At 43.0% G+C, this 17,149-nt stretch overlaps 1 protein-coding gene across 1 annotated transcript in view; it reads left to right on the top strand.

Annotated features, from left to right (window-relative positions):
• Positions 1-8,461, top strand: part of SLC35F1 (solute carrier family 35 member F1) — a gene marked incomplete at both ends in the record, with an annotated part of 232,819 nt that extends 224,358 nt beyond the window's left edge. Inside the window, one exon of the mRNA XM_084262311.1 lies at positions 8,237-8,461. Coding sequence (XP_084118437.1) covers positions 8,237-8,461 — 225 coding nt within the window. The remainder of the gene's footprint in view (positions 1-8,236) is intronic.
• Between the last annotated feature and the right edge of the window lie 8,688 nt (positions 8,462-17,149).

Raw genomic sequence — 17,149 nt, 5'->3', positions numbered from 1 at the left:
TTGAGAAGCATGAAATCATGCAGATTTGTGCAAAACCAGTGTTTGCCTTACAGCAGCCTGCATCAACCTCAGAGAATTTTCTCCAAATGCTATCAGTTTTCTCCTTAAGTTTGTTTTATTCCATCAATGAATTCCAGAAAAACTACAAAGGTTCCCAAATTTTGGGAAGGTGATGGTTTTCCATTAACCCCGTCGTCCTTTTTGACCCATAGATAATGTCAGCATCTAAAGAGCTTAGTATTTGCCTTCTCCCCACAAGCTTACCAGTTAAACTGTGCCCACCAGCAAATACCATGCAAAGACTGGAAAAGAGCATGCTGCTATAAGACAGAAGGCATGGATTGCTGTGTTTTACCTGCTGTAAAACATGCAAGCACCTGTACAGGGTGTTTGAGACTCAACTGGAAAATAGAGCAAATGTGTCGTATGATTACTTCACATCACAATTTCTGTGCCACATTTGCAATTCAGTATAAGCCAGAGTTGATTAGCCATAGTAACAGGCAGCGTTTCGTCTGAGGTGGAGCACAGTGAGGATGCAAGCAGGAAGCAGGAATTGGGGAGCATGGCTTTTCTCTCATGCACGAAATGGTGGAAGCAAAACTTCCTTTGGCTTCTTTGTTTTGACCAAATGCAGAGAGGCTGATGTCAGGTTTTCACTGTCATTGAAGTAAGCCAGATGCTTCTTGCTTTGCGTTCTGGCTGGCATGAGCAACAATGATGTGCTGAGACAAGCCCTGCAGCTCAAGCCTTCTTTATCCAGTGAAAAACTTCTAATGTAACTGCCACTGGCCAAGAAAGAAAAGAAAAAAGATGTGGAACAACTAGCCACACATTTCATTTTGTATCCCATCTGAGTTCAGCAGGCAAGGTAGGCCCTTAAGTCATCACTTAAGACTACATCCTCATAGTTTTCCTCAGAAATAGCTGAAGGTCATTAAAGTGTGAGGATATTGCAGTCCTGCTGGTAGTGGACAGACTCACTGCCCAGAAGTTATTGTTGCTGCCCAGCACCCCTTGGTACCCTTCTCAGCAAGAGAACCAACACTTCTTCTCTGGGATTCAAGTTTCTGCTGTTGGAGGGCTGAGAAGGCATACCAACCTCTATCTCAGTAGTTTGGGTCTCTTTAGGGATCTCTAGATTAAAGATCTGAGAGACCTGGCAGGACATACAAAGCTTCAGGTGAATCAGTTTTATCTGTTTGAATAGAGTCTGGAAAACTCACAGCAGCCCTTCTGCTGTTGGTGCTGTTTGGATCTTACAAAATACTGTTTCACTGTGGGTGGCTGCTCTGACTTCTGTTGATGGCAAAGATGTATCATCGCCTGCCTAGAGCTTAGTTCTGTCATCCCTTTGGAAAGATGTCTACGTATTCCAGGAAATATTCTGCCCATAACTCCCACCTGGGATCAGTGATCAGCCAAAAGTTGAATCTCTATCTCTTGCCCCTGAAGGCAGACAGCAGTAATTGAGGCTGAACCAGCAGATAATTCTACTGATAAAGAGTAGGGCAGACCCTGAATCCCAGAGGAAGAACTTCCTCACAGGTCAGGACAAAAATAGCCAGCAATAGTTTGAGTGAGTCAGAGTCGTGACCTGAGACAAATTTGGCCAGATCCTCATGGGTCGGGGCTGAGGGAGTCGCCAGAGAGCAGTATGAGCTATGATTAGGATGCTGCCTCTCATTCCTATTAATAAAGTAATATGTCTGTAATATCCAGCTATGCAAGTGAAAGCATGGTGTGAATTCACAGCACTCAGAGCCCTCCCCTTTCCTGGTACTGCTGCTGGCTAGAGAGTGTGTGCATCCCACAGAGCAACTTCTGCGCTTGGTCAGGGAGAACTTCATTTACTATATTGGATGAAAAGACAGAAAACAGTGTGAAAAGCAGCTCAGTCTCTTGATCAATTCATCAAACCAAGTGGAAATGTCTGGTTGCTACATAAAAGATACTGAGAGAAATTTGGTGGTAACTCCCTTTGCTCAGCCCGCTCAAGTACTCATGTGTGAAATTTCCCAGGGGGGGAAAGGCGTAAGTCAGTGCAGGAACCCCTGTTGCCCTGAACTTTGATGGGCTGTGCAGCATATGCTGCAAACTGAATTAGTCTGGAAAGCAGAGAGATTCATCTGACTGCACAAACCCACTGACTGGAATAAGATGTTGGTGGGAATTGCCTGTCTGGAGAGCATGAAGGGTTTCAACAGAAATATGGGTACTAAGTGAACTCCACCTGATACGTACAGTTTTGTCCTTTTTCATCAGTGAGGTTCTGAGGAGATCACTTCTCTCTGAGGTTTACATATTGAATCAATAGACTTGATTTCTTTATTTTGTCACAATGTGGAGAATTTCTACAGGAAGTGGGGGAGAAGGTAGTTATTCCATTTCATACTCTAGCACTGACTACATGACCATCCCAAGTTTTCAGTTAGTCATATAACAAAAAACATCCTTTTAAAGACTTCCAAAGGACAGTCTGGTTGCCATAGGCTAGGAGCTGGGCTTCATATTACCTACCAAGAGGTTCAGCATATGGCTGCTGTTGCAAGATAGAAATGAAGTTGGAGCACTGGACTCTGCAAAAGAGAATTTGCATTTTCATAACCATTGTAATAATGGTCGTGATCATCATCATGACAGCTGAGTGAAAAAACAAATTTAGCAAAGCATTAAGTCTCTCTCTCCCTGTGGGCTTTTCTGCAGGCTCACATCTGGCTGGTTTTTTTCACTTTGGATATTGTTTTGCCCTGGTGTCAGCGGTAAGGTGTGTGTGGACATCTGCGTCAGTCAGAACTACCTGTCTGCAAATTCCCTCCATAGCCGTTGGTCAGAGCAGTGATACAGCGATTCTCCTGTGCCCTTTCTTCCTGCTTTCCCTTCTAAATTCATGATCCACATACTGAGGAACTTTCTCCAGAGCCAGGCATGACTTTACTGCACAAGACTCTCAAATGGAAATAGTAGTAGTGTTTCCGCTGTAATGGTTTAATGAGGTATGAACAACAAGCTTTGCATGGAGAGATAATAAGAAATAGTGGGGAATAAATTTTGAAAAGCTTTATTGTTCATTCCAGATTTTTTAAAAAAAATCTTAATTTATTAGATGCCTTTATGGTGTTCTGCTTTATTTTGGAAATCTTGTGATGCTTGGCTTACTTCCAAAATGCCTAATTTTGATTCACTTGGAACAAAAATACTGCATGTAAACTAGAATAAAAATGAGTTCTCTAAACTTCATCCACAATTGTATGCAGCATTGCTGTAAAGTATTTTATATATATTTAAAAAAAAAGGCACTGCAGACATCTTTGGGTTCCACTCTCTTTTAATGTAAAAGAATTTGTGTGTGGATAACAGAAAGCCAGAATGATTTCACCATATATTTTGTGTGGTCAGCTAGACCATACGGCTCCAATGGTTTTCTGGCAGGTTCATGTGGAAGTAGCACATAGCGGACTGAGGACCAAGACCTCTGCTCCTGCTAGGAGCAGGAGACCCTCCTTGGCCATCAGAAACCATTAACTTCACTGCTAAGCCTTGCTGGGAGAATGCATTCAAGTACCAGTTCCCTAAGGAACCTCTCCTAGATAAATACCAGGAACATCACTCACCCAGAATCAATGTGGGTTTTGCTGGACTGAGCAAATCTTGTTATACATGTTATCTTGTTACATTTGTCTAGGTTTTGCTCTGTATGTTTATCTTCAAATTGACAGGCACCTAAAATGTGCTTTTTGTGTGCTGAAAATTAATGGTAGTTTAGTGTAAGCTATTTTCTCCACAGGTACTAAATAATGTCTAGAGAAGACATGTTTTTTACATTTTTCCTAATCTTTTAATGTTTGTAAATATTGGTGTGTGTTCCATATTGAATGCTTCTGGTTGGGAAAGCATTTATAGACATCCAGATGTCAGAGCAGAGCAGCCGTGCTGACATCTGTAGGGCTGATTTAACTATTTGATTTGACTACTCTGTAAGCTTTGGTAGATGCCTTTCATGTCAGTGATGAAATCAGAAATGGTATTGTAACCAGGACACTTAGTTTTCTTGCAAAGGGGGTCTCTGACATGTCCTTGGAGGAGGATATATCCCTATTTCCCATTTTTCTTCTGTAAATCCAGCTTTATGTGCTAACCAAGTGTCACTGTCTCTTTTAAATGGGTAAGAAACTGAGAGTTATCTAAAATAATTTTGATTCATGAAAGAAATTCATATGCTGAAAATCAATCCCACAACTTGAGAGTGTTAGATCATTGATTTAATCACAAAGTGATCTGCTGTCTCAACAAACTACATGATTATTCTGGTTTCAGCTGGGAGAGAGTTCATTTTCTTCCTAGCAGTGGGTCTAATGCCATGTTTTTGATTTAGGATGAGAACAATGTTGATAACACACTGGTGTCTCAGTTGTTGCTAAGCAGTGTTAACAATCAAGTCAAGGACTTCCAGCTTCCCAGGCCCTGCCAGTCATGAGCCTTCTGCAGGAGGTGCGCGAGAAGCTGGGAGGGGGCACAGCCAGGACAGCTGACCCAAACTGGCCGAAGGGATAGTCCATAACATATAACATGTATAAACTGCAGAGAGTTGGCCAGAGAGTGACATGGCTTGGAATTTATCTGGGTGTCAGGGTGTGGTGAGCAAATGTACTCTGCATCACTTGTTTTGTGTCTTCTTTCATCATCATCATCATCACTACTGCTACAATTGCTATTATTCTCTTCCTTTTCTGTCCTATTAAACTGTCTTTTTCTCAACCCATGAGTTTTACCTTTTTTTGAGTCTTTCCCCCATCCCAGTGGGTGGTGAGGAAGTAACAGAATGGCTGTTTCATCATTTTAGCTGCCTGCCCTGTTAAACCCCAACAGTCCTTTTGGCTCTCCCTGCTAATGGCAGTGGAGGCCATATGGAAGCTACGTGTCTATGTTCAAAATATATGGTAACATTATTTAATGCTGTAGAAACATGAGTCAGTTTTGTGACACCCATTGGCTAGACTGAGCTAAACAATTTCTGACCGTGTTACTCTCTGATCAGCTTACTCTTATCCTGTTTAGCATGGAGGGAAAAAGGATTTGGAGAGAGATCTGGATATTTTAAAAATACTTTTTGTTAGAGGAAATATGCTGCTGTAGAAAGTGAGAGCAAAGTCAGGAAAATGAAGCACAATATCATTTTCAAGTAGCTTTTTAGCCAAAGAGGGGAATTACACACATCCTGAGAGCTTGCAGCTCGGTACTGCGGTTGTGTAGAGGATAGCAATGAAAAATGATCTTCTCTCACTTCATTTCTTAGGAAGAGCTCTTTCTGCCCATTTTGAATGGGCCTTTTTCGATGTCTATTAATAAACAGTGAGTCTCAGCAGATGAGATTTGCAGGTCAAGATAAAAAAAAAACCCAACTCAAAAACCTACATGTAGACATAGCAGTAGAGTAGGCTTGGAAGTCCTGTCTTCAATAAGGTACAAAGATTTCAGCTGGAGCCTGAGGAATACAGTACAGTGAGCAACAAATTTTGCGTTTGATGAACGAAGTCTGCATCATCCCATCACACTGCTGGTTTCACTGCTGTTTTAATAGAAGGAAACTATGCATTGATTTCAAGGGGGTTTGGGGTCAATCTGACAGGGTATTGACAAAACCCAAAGGTTTCTCTTGTACCTACAGCATATATATTCCTATATTAACCTTCCTAACAACCCTTCCACTTCAGTGCTGCAGAAAACAATTCAGCCTGAATCTTAACTTGTTTCTAAGGAAGGTAAAGATGGAATTGTTATAGGGCTGTCAGGATCCAGGTCCCTTTGCAAGAGCTACGTGTAGATACCAAAGACAAATGTTTCACAAGCTTTTGTTTAGATTTCCCCCAGCTTTGTCCAAAGCCTTTGTCCCAGGCTGGAGAGCTGCCACTGGGGGACACACTGCCATGGAAAGAGTATTATTGGGTGAAAGAGCCCACTGGCAGGAAGCCCCTGAGAGACAAGTGAGAGGTATGGCCAGGAGGAGGGGAATATGGTAGAGCTGGAGCCACAAACTAAAGCAAAAGTGAATTGATTTTGGCTGGGCAGCTCCTAGAGCAAGAAAAAGGGCCCATTTAGCTGCTGCAAAGCCCACAGATTCCTCACAGCAGGACACAAGGCAATCACAGATCTGGCTGGCACTCTGGTTATACAGCGAAGCAAGCCAGCTGGCTGTCCAGGATGAGAAATTCAGGCATAAGGTAAGAAGGAGGGACAGTGGGAAACTAGGGAACTAGTTTCCAATTTGGAAAACTAGATCCATTTGACTCCTGCATTTTGCTTTAGCTTAGTGAAGTCCACTGCTGCTAAGTGGTACCCAAGGTCACATGCAAAGAGGAAATGGGACGGTGGAGGAGTGCTGAGAGCAAAAATGAACTGAAAATGGGGGAAAAAATCAATTGGAAAATGCTTTGAAATTATTGACTCTGGCTTGATTGCCACATGGGGGAGATCTAAGCCTAAACAGTCCTTTCAGAGCTGTGTCGCACAGGAGGAATCCTTCAGCAGAGGCTCAACACTGGTTTTGTGGCTGGTGGGACAGCTGGGCAATTACACTGAATCATACTACCAGGTGACACGAGAAGACCTGGTGACATTCCTGGAAAAAAGCAATTAACAGCTGATGAAAAGCAGAACTCTCCCTACCCTTTAATCCCTCTGACACACTTTACACTTCCCCCATTACAGCTCTTTCCCTCAAAAAACGTGCATATGAGCTGTGGGAAACCAAAACACATACAGATACATCACCATGGGTTAGATGTCCAAAGCTTTCAAAGATACTGTGGATTCTGTAACAATGCCAATTGCTTCCTCACATGGGTAGATGGACGCAGATTTTGTAGGTTTATTAGTGGCAACACATGAACATCCCTGCAAAGTCAGCTTCAGTAAAATTTGCTTTCTCCACTACGATTATTTCTTTAAATATAAAAAGCAGAATTGCTAAAAAAGCTTCTATCCATTTTGTGCTGTGCTGAAGTGAGCCAGAGGAAACAAACTGGGCACCCATCACAGCATAGTCGGGTAGGATTAAGAAACAGACTTGCAGGTACCGTTATGTAAACTAGGAAAGCACGTCATGAAACAGCTAATAACAGATTGCAGCCACTTGTTGGTGTTCAAGTACAAATCCCTGACAGATGCAGAAAACAGACACTTTTTTTAAAGTCTTATTGAGTACAAATCAGTTCTGTATCCCCACCACCACATTGGCTGTGCAATTGGTCTTTCATGGCTTCTCTCACACAGCATGCAAGAAGAAATAATTTGTTGACTATGACTGGAAGACAAGTCATGTGGGCTTAAAGGCGTTTTTGTGCCCCCTCCTTCTCTCCTCATCTGTAGCAGAACCACAGTAACTAAAGTTAACATCCAGTGCTCTGTGCTTTTGAATCCCTGCATTTTGTCTTTACCTGCAAGGACTGATGTATTTCCAGAAAGGTTATTTGTGGTGTGTTTTCAGTCCAAGCACACTAAGTCTGGATATGTCAGAAAATTCAGGCTGACATCTGATCTATACGTGTACCTGAGCTTTCAGTTAACTGCCCTCCATACATACTATCAAACCTCTTGAGGTCAACCTAGTGCATGTTTCACAGCTGAAGTTCATCCTGTCCAAACGCACATTAAATCCTCCAGCATCTCCTTTCTGTTTGCAAGAGAAGTTGCAGGTGGGCTTTTCAAGTGCCTTGATTAAAATACATTCTTTTAAAGTATATATGTTTTAAATGCTTGTTTAAATGTTCATTTCATGATATTTTTATATTACCAACAACATGTTATACTTCACAAACATGCGGTTCAGGTGTAATTAACTTTTTGCCTGTCAGAGAACCATAGGTGATGGGACTCCCACACCAGAGCTATAGAAACTTGGACTCAGAGAAGTAGTTAGCTTGTCTAAAAGCACAACATCAGCTTTGGATCTGTGACCACATCCCAGCTTTCCCAAGTCCCACCTGACCGATACTTAATATGCCTGGGGCATGGGAAGGCACCAGTTAGCTGCTGGATGTGGAAGACAGGTGAGAGGTGAGTTGATGGGAACAAACCAACTTTCAGAGAGGCACTCTCATGCAAAGTCAACAACCCAGGGATAGGAGGCTTGTTCTGTGTGGTGCGTGCCCAATGGTCTGTGCCTACCCCATCTGTGTGTGTTTTCATGAGCTCAGCATAAATGGTACTGTGTCTAATTATCCATATTTCTGCTTAGTTTTCAGGACTTTACTTGTTGTCATTCTTCACTATCCTTGTTGGGCTGGTGCTCTACTCCTCCACGTCCACCTACGTAGCCCAGGATCCTCGGGTGTACAAGCAGTTTCGAAACCCTTCAGGACCTGTTGTAGACCTGCCAGCCACCAGCCAGCTGGAGCCTTCAGTAACATACACCAGCCTGGGGCAGGAGACAGAAGAAGAGCCTCATGTTAGAGTTGCTTAAATCCAGGGCTGTTGATCACCTACTGATGATTCAGCGGAGCTCGTATATCCATTATCTCTGTATTGTACATAGAGAAAGGTATTTACCAAGTGTTCTTACACCGGTGAGATGCAAGGTAGCAAACAAGGAAGGCTCATAAAAGTACAAATGAATTGTTCCAGGATGTTCCTTGCAAGGAGATGCCAGTCCCTCATTTAGGATGTGAGCAGCATGTCTGCAATACAAACTGCTGTGCATCAATCAGTTAATGTCAAACTACCTGTGAAAGATAGTCAATATATAAGCTAAAATTACAAAAAGACATTCATAGAAGGGTGGTTGTGCACCCACAGAGTGATATTATGCCTAAGCCACACCAGTTGTGGAAAATCTGCCTTTTTACAGCAAATACACTTGTGCAGCCACTGTTAATTTCTCTCTAAGATTTGTTTGTGTGCACAAAATAGATGGGTTACTTGTGGTAGTGATACCCTGACACATTTTTGCTAGCGCCTTGGATTTGGCAAGGGAAAGACAACAAATTCATCTGTGCCATCTGTCCAGTTGCCCTTTCTAGGTAATCTGTTCCATGAATCCAGAGAAGGGACAACTTACAATATCCGTCTCTATTCTAGGAATAGGTATAAGGCGAGCATTTTAGCCTTTCTATATTTGCAGAAGTGAAGTACTCCAGCATTGACCTCTCTAAGATCCATGGCAGATTTCCTAGCGGCTGAGGTTTTGCATCAGGTGACAGGGAATTAGTTTCTCTGTAGTCGTGACTTAGCACAGATTTCTTACTTTTAAAATTCTAATCTGTAAAAAGAAAGCCACATTTTCTAGTTTCCTATGTATTGTACCTCTCCATGGCAAGATGACACATCATGTGGATCAGGGCACTTATTTTAGATACTCAGTGCATCGACGGCGCCTTCTGCTGTTCCAGTTTGCTTATTCATGGTTCATTCTACCAACAGTGATTCAGAAATGTGTCCATTTTTCACCAAAATCCACAAATTGTAAAATCAGGAAGATTAGATGAGGAATTCATGAGCAGAAAGACTGGACCACCTGCTGGTGTTGCTGCAGTAGTGCAAAGGCATTCATACTGGCAGGGTGCAGTCAATTAGATTTCATTAACTACAAAACTACCAGAATTCAGCAGTTTTCTTACATTCCTGGGGCTGTGCTCCACAACTATACTTCTGCTCCAGGAGCCTTATCAGAATGGGGAAGATCTTGGTCACCACCATGAAAAATCCATCTCTGCCTGTATGTTCACTCTTCTGAGAGCCCAATAAAAGGAAATTATCATTTCAACATCCATCATCCATTTTTAATGTCAAATTAAGGAAGGAGAGATCATCCAACGGATAGCAGAGGGATCCAGGAAGGCTTGGGTTTATTCACAGATCTTCAGTATCTCCATGTGATCTTGGGCATGACTTACCTTCTGTGTGGCTGAGTTTCCCAATCTGTATATATGGGAATAATGATATTTTACCTACCTCGCAGGGGTACTATGGGACCAAGTTATTTTAAAAGGCTTCAGGATCATCAAAAGGAAAGAGATTAAGAAGTACACAATACTGCTGTAAAAGTGTGCATACAGGCATGGTGGTTGAAAATGGAGTTTACAGCAGGGCTGATGAATATTTTGCTTGTGGGCATAGAAAATGAAATTTGATTTGAATGTTATTCCACTGAAGAAGTCTGCCTCAAACGAAAATGTAGGGCTTGGTGTTTGAAAAATACAGCTTACCTATTTCTATTTAAATAAGAAAAAGAAAAAAAAATCAGTCTGCACCCTGGATTTTAAAAAGGCCACACAGTTTAGCCAAGCAGGATGAATTTCTGCTGAGAAAACATTCATCTTTTATAGTCCATTTCTGCTTTAATATAGAAAGGACTTCCCTGAAGCAGATTGGGAGAAGCATGTATGCATATTATACATGAAGTGGCAAATACCAAAATGCTGTTGAGTAGCGAAAGTAAGTTGTATCTTGTTTTTGCTGTGGAGGAGAAAGATGATTTCTGCCCCAGCGTGTTCAGGCTGTCTGCCACAATCCTGCTGCAGCTGAGAGAAGGGTCCTCAGTATTGCCAAACCATGCCCAAAACTGGCCCAAAAGCTTCCAGTAAGATGTCTTGGTTTTTAAGCTCACAACAAATGGATTTTTTTTTTTTTTACCTGGCTTTCTTTTTATTTAATCTCTTTGGCACTTGTGTTTTCAAGCTTTTTTCTCTTAAACCATTGAGGATTAAAAAAAAGAAAAAAACAATATTCCCACTGAGAAATGGAGTCCATATTCTGGACATATTAAGGGAAGTTTAAATCCTACAGGATTCAATAAAAAAAATTAAACCACACAAGAAAGGTTACCTGATACTTCAGGGTAAAGTCTGTGGGGTGGAAGGTCCAGGTGGGAAGCTCATGGTCAGGTGAAGCCCTCATTCACAGAAGCCAGCAAGCATCCTTAGACACAGCCCTGGGAGGGCTTTCAACTTGTGGATTTCATACCTTCCCCAGGATCAAGGACTCTGGTTACAACCACCGCGGCTCTCTCAGACACGCTGGTGGGTACCTGTCATCTCAGTCTTTTTTGCTACCTTTTATACCAATTAAATACCTTTCTCTGAACATTAGTCCCTGTGTTGGTCTGAGAACCTTGAGGATTGCGTGCGTGCGTGTTTGTTTCATGTTTACAATTCCTTCCTTTTGCATAATTGTTTCAGTTAATTTCATCATTAGTATTTATTTTTTAAGCCAAATGTTGGTAGTACTTCTGCCCCACCCCCCCTCCTCATTTTTCTGACACTAACTTGTAGATGTTTGTTAGAGTCTTCTCAGAAACAGCTGGGCAGGAGGCATCTCCCAGCCGGGTCAGGGGGCTGGGAGTTCCTACTTGGAAGGGTTTGTGGTCCGCAGGTGGCTGAGAGATGCCAGTTTTTACAGGCTGTTTTAAAAGGCTGTGTTGGATGGCACTGTGTCATGACTGTTTTGGTGTGCCCCCTGTGCCCAGCCATCACCCTCTGTGCTACTTGCACAGGAGGGGTTTGATGTGCCAAGCGGGGCCGCTTCGCTGCCCTGCGTCTCCCGGGATGCTTGGACGAGCAGCAGCGTGCGAGCGCTGGGTGGACCTCCAAGGGAAACAGCTTTACAAGTAACTCTGTTGACTGCCAAACCGAGGTCTAGCAAAAGGAAACATCCCTCCTACCTGCTTGTTTGCTGCGGCTCGAGGCCTCGGTACGCACCAGCAAAGGTTCAGCTCTCGAACCGGCAGCTACTCTCCGCCTTGCATAGAACGTCTGGAGCTGTGTATTGCTCCCTGCCTGAGCAGAGTGGAACACTGTTATACTGCCGGCCCTGAGCAGCCCTTAGCAAGACTGATGGAATTTCCTGCTGCTGGATGAAAAAAACCTTCACTGGGAGACTGACCTTGACTTTGTTCCAGCTATAAACTTTCGAAACACACAATGATAGACCAAGCAATTGAAAATTTTGCACCACTGTGTCATAAAAAGAAGTTTCAATGTATAGTGTAGAGATTGCTAACTTGTGCTATTAACATTTTGACCAGCGTGTAGTATTGTTTTCTTTCCTTTTTTTTCTCCTTTTTTTTTTTTTTTTAATCATTTAGTATTCCTGAGCTAGCTACAAATACAAATTTTACCCCATGGGTAGGATTTTATTGTTAAATGCCATAATAAAGCACACTAATCTTGACACCGCAGATGGAAATATGAACCAAAACCAAGCAAACAAAATCCCAACCCCAAATCCTGCATCAAAAAGCTGAACAAACCTTTTCTCCATTTTGATATTTGCATGCTCCTATATGGACTGGCTGTGGCAATGTAATGCCTGTATAATGTTTTCAAATAAAAAAAAAAATAAATGCTTTATGAAAGCAGGGTTATGAGTTTCCTTGCCTGGGTCCTTTCTGCTTTCTTAGCCTAACATGATTTTCCTGAAGTGTAAATACTGACTGCAGGGTATAATGTTTTGCTGTGCTGAGGACTTCTTTCCCAAGTGAGGTTGTTAACCTACGGCTCCTTCCAAGGTGTCTAACATGGGTGCTGTTAGACACCCTTGGATATCTTGCCTGGCCCCCAGGTGCTGCTCTGGAAGGATAAGGGGTCTCCTGTGCACTATGTCTTAACCTGCCATTCCCCTACGGCTACCTCAGGTATCCTGATGTTTAGTGCCCTCATCCGGAGCACCTCCCCTACGAAGAGAGGCTGAGGGAGCTGGGCTTGTGCAGCCTGGAGAAGAGATGGCTGTGGGGGGATCTCATTGCAGCCTTCCAGTGCCTGAAGGGATGATAGAAACAGGAGGGGAATCAATCTGTTAAAAGGATAGACAATGGCAGGACAAGGGGGAATGGATTAAAGCTAAAGGAGGGAAGGTTTAGATTAGATATTAGGTTCTTTACAAAGACAGTGGTAAGGTGCTGCAACAGGCTGCCCAGAGAGGTGGTGGATGCCCCATCCCTGGGGCTGTTCAAGGCCAGGTTGGATGGGGCCCCACCTTGTCTAGATCCAGGCCTGGAGGTTGGTGGCCCTGCCTGTGGCAGGGGGGGGTTGGAACTCTATGATCCTTCCAACCCAGGCCAGTCTATGATTCTATGATTTGGATACAAAAACACCCCCCCCACACACACACACACACACTGCCTTCCTGAAGTGATTAATCACATTAGAATTGATCTAGAGCAATGCACATGTATGGTGTTGAAGGGCTTATTTGAGTGTCTGCAGCTGCCTTGCTCAGCCCCCCTGGAAAGTCCTGAAATGGGAAAATAAAGGATGGAGACAAAATCAGACATCAGAGGGAAACAGAGTATCAGGAGGAGAAAAATTGGGGAAAGCAAAGAAAGAAAACAGGACTTTGGCTTGTTTAAAAGTCCACGAGGGAAGAAAGGAAAGGATGATCCCAAGCGTGTGAAAGCAAGGAGTTTTATGCACATGTATTGACCTCTAAGAGCACCAACATATGCACCTGTCCATCTCTCTTTGCCTGATGTCTCTGCAAGGAACCTTGCATCAATATTTCTCACATCATTGCTGAGAGTGAAAAAAGGGAATGGAGAGCCGTGAGCTCATTCCCAGCCTCTCCCTGCATGGCAAATGCACAGAGCCCCCAGTGTTCAAAAGCCAGTGGTGCTGCACCAATGCACTGCTTCATGTTTGCTTTTTCTAGTGTGAATGTTTCCTAAGTGATCAAGAGCTCCAGAAACTGTGTTAGTGTGCATGGCTTTATCACACTAACAGCTGATTTGTATTTTCCTCCAAATCTGCTCAAGAGCCTCTCTGGCATTACAAAAAATCTCCTTTTATTGCCTGGCTAGGATTCAGCCTGGGTGCTTGAGTCATATGAATTGTAATTGCTTGGAATTACTCTAAAAATAGATCATAAATAGGCATTAATGTGTCTTTCTGTGCTTAAATCAAACATGTTTCAACACTGAAGGACACTCAATCAGTTTAAACTTACTAGTCCCCCTTTGTTTTCATTATTTACTTAGAACTAGGTCTCCAAAATATTGCGACTCCAAGGCTGAAAGCTTAGCAGCAATATGCATACAAATAAGGAAGCACTACTTTCTACAGTTATAAATATTGTTTTGCTAAGTCTGCCCCACAATTTAAGACAAAAGGTATGCCAAACCTTTGCAAAAGAGAATGCTTCTGCTTGTGCAGCCATAGACCTGTTCCCATGGCAATTGCAAAGTGGGTACCAATGTGAACAACACAGCAGTGATGATGACACTGGAGTAAAAGCATTGGCTATGTCATCCTCCTCCTCCAAAAGTGCAGGGTCAAGCGCTGTTGTACTTTTTAATAAAGATCCCTGCTATATGGAGGATCCTCCTTCCACAGGGCTGGGATCGCTACTCAACAGTTAGTCACAGGCTGGCTGTGAGCCACCAGCATGAGACAAACCCCACAGATTGACCACAACCAACCAGCTGTAGCCCTCAGGCACTGTCACTTGCATTGCAATTGGTATTTCAGTCTCAATAAAAGGTCCACAAGTTTTCTTCAGGCCAAGTCACTGGCTGGATGGCACAGACCAGCCTCCACAGCCTTGGGAAATGCCATGGATGGCTGGCACGTGGTCCCTGAGGCCACTCTGAAGGTGCAAGGAGGAACTGCAGCAGTTGCTGGCATCTTCCTCTGCAAGGAAGAGCCCCCTGCTATCACTGCTACTGTACAGCAACTAGTTAGAGGGGGAAAAACTTGGCTCAATGTAAATCATGAGGCTCCAAGTGAAAATTCAGCACTCTGTGCAAGGGCCTTCTGTTGTAAAAGAATCCATCTGCTATTATTTGTGGGTATTTTTTTCTTATCCTAGAAGTTCCATTCTTGATTAATGATGCACTGATATCCTCTGGTATTCATGAGATCAGAATTTGCCCCTTTATAGAACCATTTAGAATCAGCATCATTTGGGTTGGAAAATACTTTCAAGACCACCAAGTACAACCATATGGATCGTCTAATGTTGCAGAATCTCTTTAACAAATACAGACATTGTCAATCCTGTGTTCCATACACATTATTGTCAATTGAGACTAAGTGAAACTGCCTTTACACTGCTTAGCTTCTGAATGATCACCTCAAGCGATAGTTGACTTTTTTGTGACTCCCGATTATATGCAATGTCCTCAGGCAATTGCCCAGTGTTACCCCAATCTTAATAATGCATTATTAATTCTTCACTGCCAAATACATTATTTATTCAAACTATTGCATTTTATTCCCCACGTTTTGATAGCAGTGGGCTCATCCAAATTTAATGTAACTGCAAAGCTGTCAGCATGAAATCTTCCCTTCCTTCCCATGTGAAATACACACACATGCTTGTTGAGAGCAAGGTATTGCTTTACTATGGATAAATAAAGGACTTTTTCTACTGAAGTCCTTACCAAAGCAGGGTTTATGTAATCATTGAGTACTGAAAACACTGAGTGAGTCAAATAAAACACTGGAGATGCTTTGCCTATAGAACAGTGACTCTGAGAGTTGGTAGCCCTGCATCTTTACAGGTGCACAGTGCCTGTGAGCTCACAGGTCAACATCAGGTGACGTCAGACATATTTACCTTCACACTGCCTGGAGTAGCCAGCATCACAGAAGCCTGGCTTTTTCCCAGCTCCACAGCAAACTAGCAAGTGGTGTTTGCATATGTTTAAAATGACTACTTGCCTAAAAGAAATTCTTAAGTCAGAAGGGGGAAAGGGAATAGACTAATCATGATAATAATCTGGATAGTCTCTTCCCATGACTCCCTGTGAGCTTTGGTTTCAGTTATCTAACATAGTTCTTGGCATTAAACAGATATGCAGATGTTAAATAGGTCACACATGTATGCAACCATTGGAGTGGATTTCATATGTGTTTATGTCCCCATGCTACCTCTGTGAGCCCACCCTTGCACTGGCCAGCAAAGTGGTCAAAAAATCCTCAAAATTTTAGTCTTTATTTCAGTCTTGAGCTTTAATATAACACACAGCAAAAGGAAATGGGGTTTTAAAGTGAAACAGGTGTGTATTGAAAGAAGAGGACACCACCTAGTTCCTCAGTACCTGTGCTCTGCTACCCCATTTCTCTGACACCCTTTTTTCCCAGTTCATCCTCCACCAGTCTCCAGATGGCCAAAGCAACCACTAAGCTCATCTTTCCTGCCCTTCTACTCTAAGTTTGTCACACTGCCTTCTGAATCCATTAATTCATTCACATATTCAAGTCCCTTACCTGTCCTGCCTCTCCCTCCCGCTCTGTCCCTGTAGCACCGGTCCTCTGCCTGCTTGCTGACCTCTGAGGCAAATACCCTGCTGCTTTGTTACTCGTGTAGTCCAGCAAAATGGGTTCTGGCCTTGACATGAGAGCAACTGGTCACAGTATTATTTCAACAGGAGCTTCTTTCAGCATCTCTGTGAATGCCCAGAATCCAGCCCTGGCATGTTGCAGGTAGAGATATTAAAAAAATAAACCAAAATAAAATCCCCCCTCAACACAATTTTGCTATATGATACTCAGCCAAAGTTATACCAACTTTGTATGCAGCCAGTCATGAGAGATTCAAAACAATGTCTGCAAAAATTTGCTTCTGCCAATTGACTTAAGGAGAAGGTAAAAATTCTCACCTGCAAAAGCTGTTACTGAAATTAAAGGGTAGATGGCAGAGGATGAGCTATAGGTATCAAAAGATGTCTGAGAAGATGTCTTTTGCCCACATATGACACCTTTTCCATGTCAGTATTTGAGACTTAGAACAACATACAGATACAAAGGGCCAAAAAAAGGCTTTAGCAGCCCAAGAGCCTTTCAGTCATGTGAAATTCAGCCCTGCACCTCATTCACGCAGTAAACATTCAAGGCAAGAATACATCTGCAAGGCCAGGTCTAGCCTCCAGCATCTCCCTGTGAGTGGGAGGGAGAAGGCATGAAAGGGAAAGACATGGCAGTGAGTAAGAGGGAAACATGGTTATTCTGGTGAGAGAGAATCTCCTGGGATGGTAAAAGGTTGGAGAAGGAACATGAGCTGCACAGGAAGAGAAAGGCTGGAGGCAGAAGGGCCATGGCCTGGGGAGGGATGGGAGAGGGGGTCATTGTCCCGCCCCCTTCCTAAACACTGCAAAACCTGAGGCTCTTGCTCTCTCCTGATCAGCAGCAGGTGTAGGGGGAAACATGCTCTGTCCGTA

The sequence above is a fragment of the Gallinula chloropus genome (assembly GCF_964237585.1).
Source record: "Gallinula chloropus genome assembly, chromosome: 3".
Classification (NCBI taxonomy): Eukaryota; Metazoa; Chordata; class Aves; order Gruiformes; family Rallidae; genus Gallinula; species Gallinula chloropus.
This window is presented reverse-complemented; position numbering and strand designations above follow the sequence as displayed.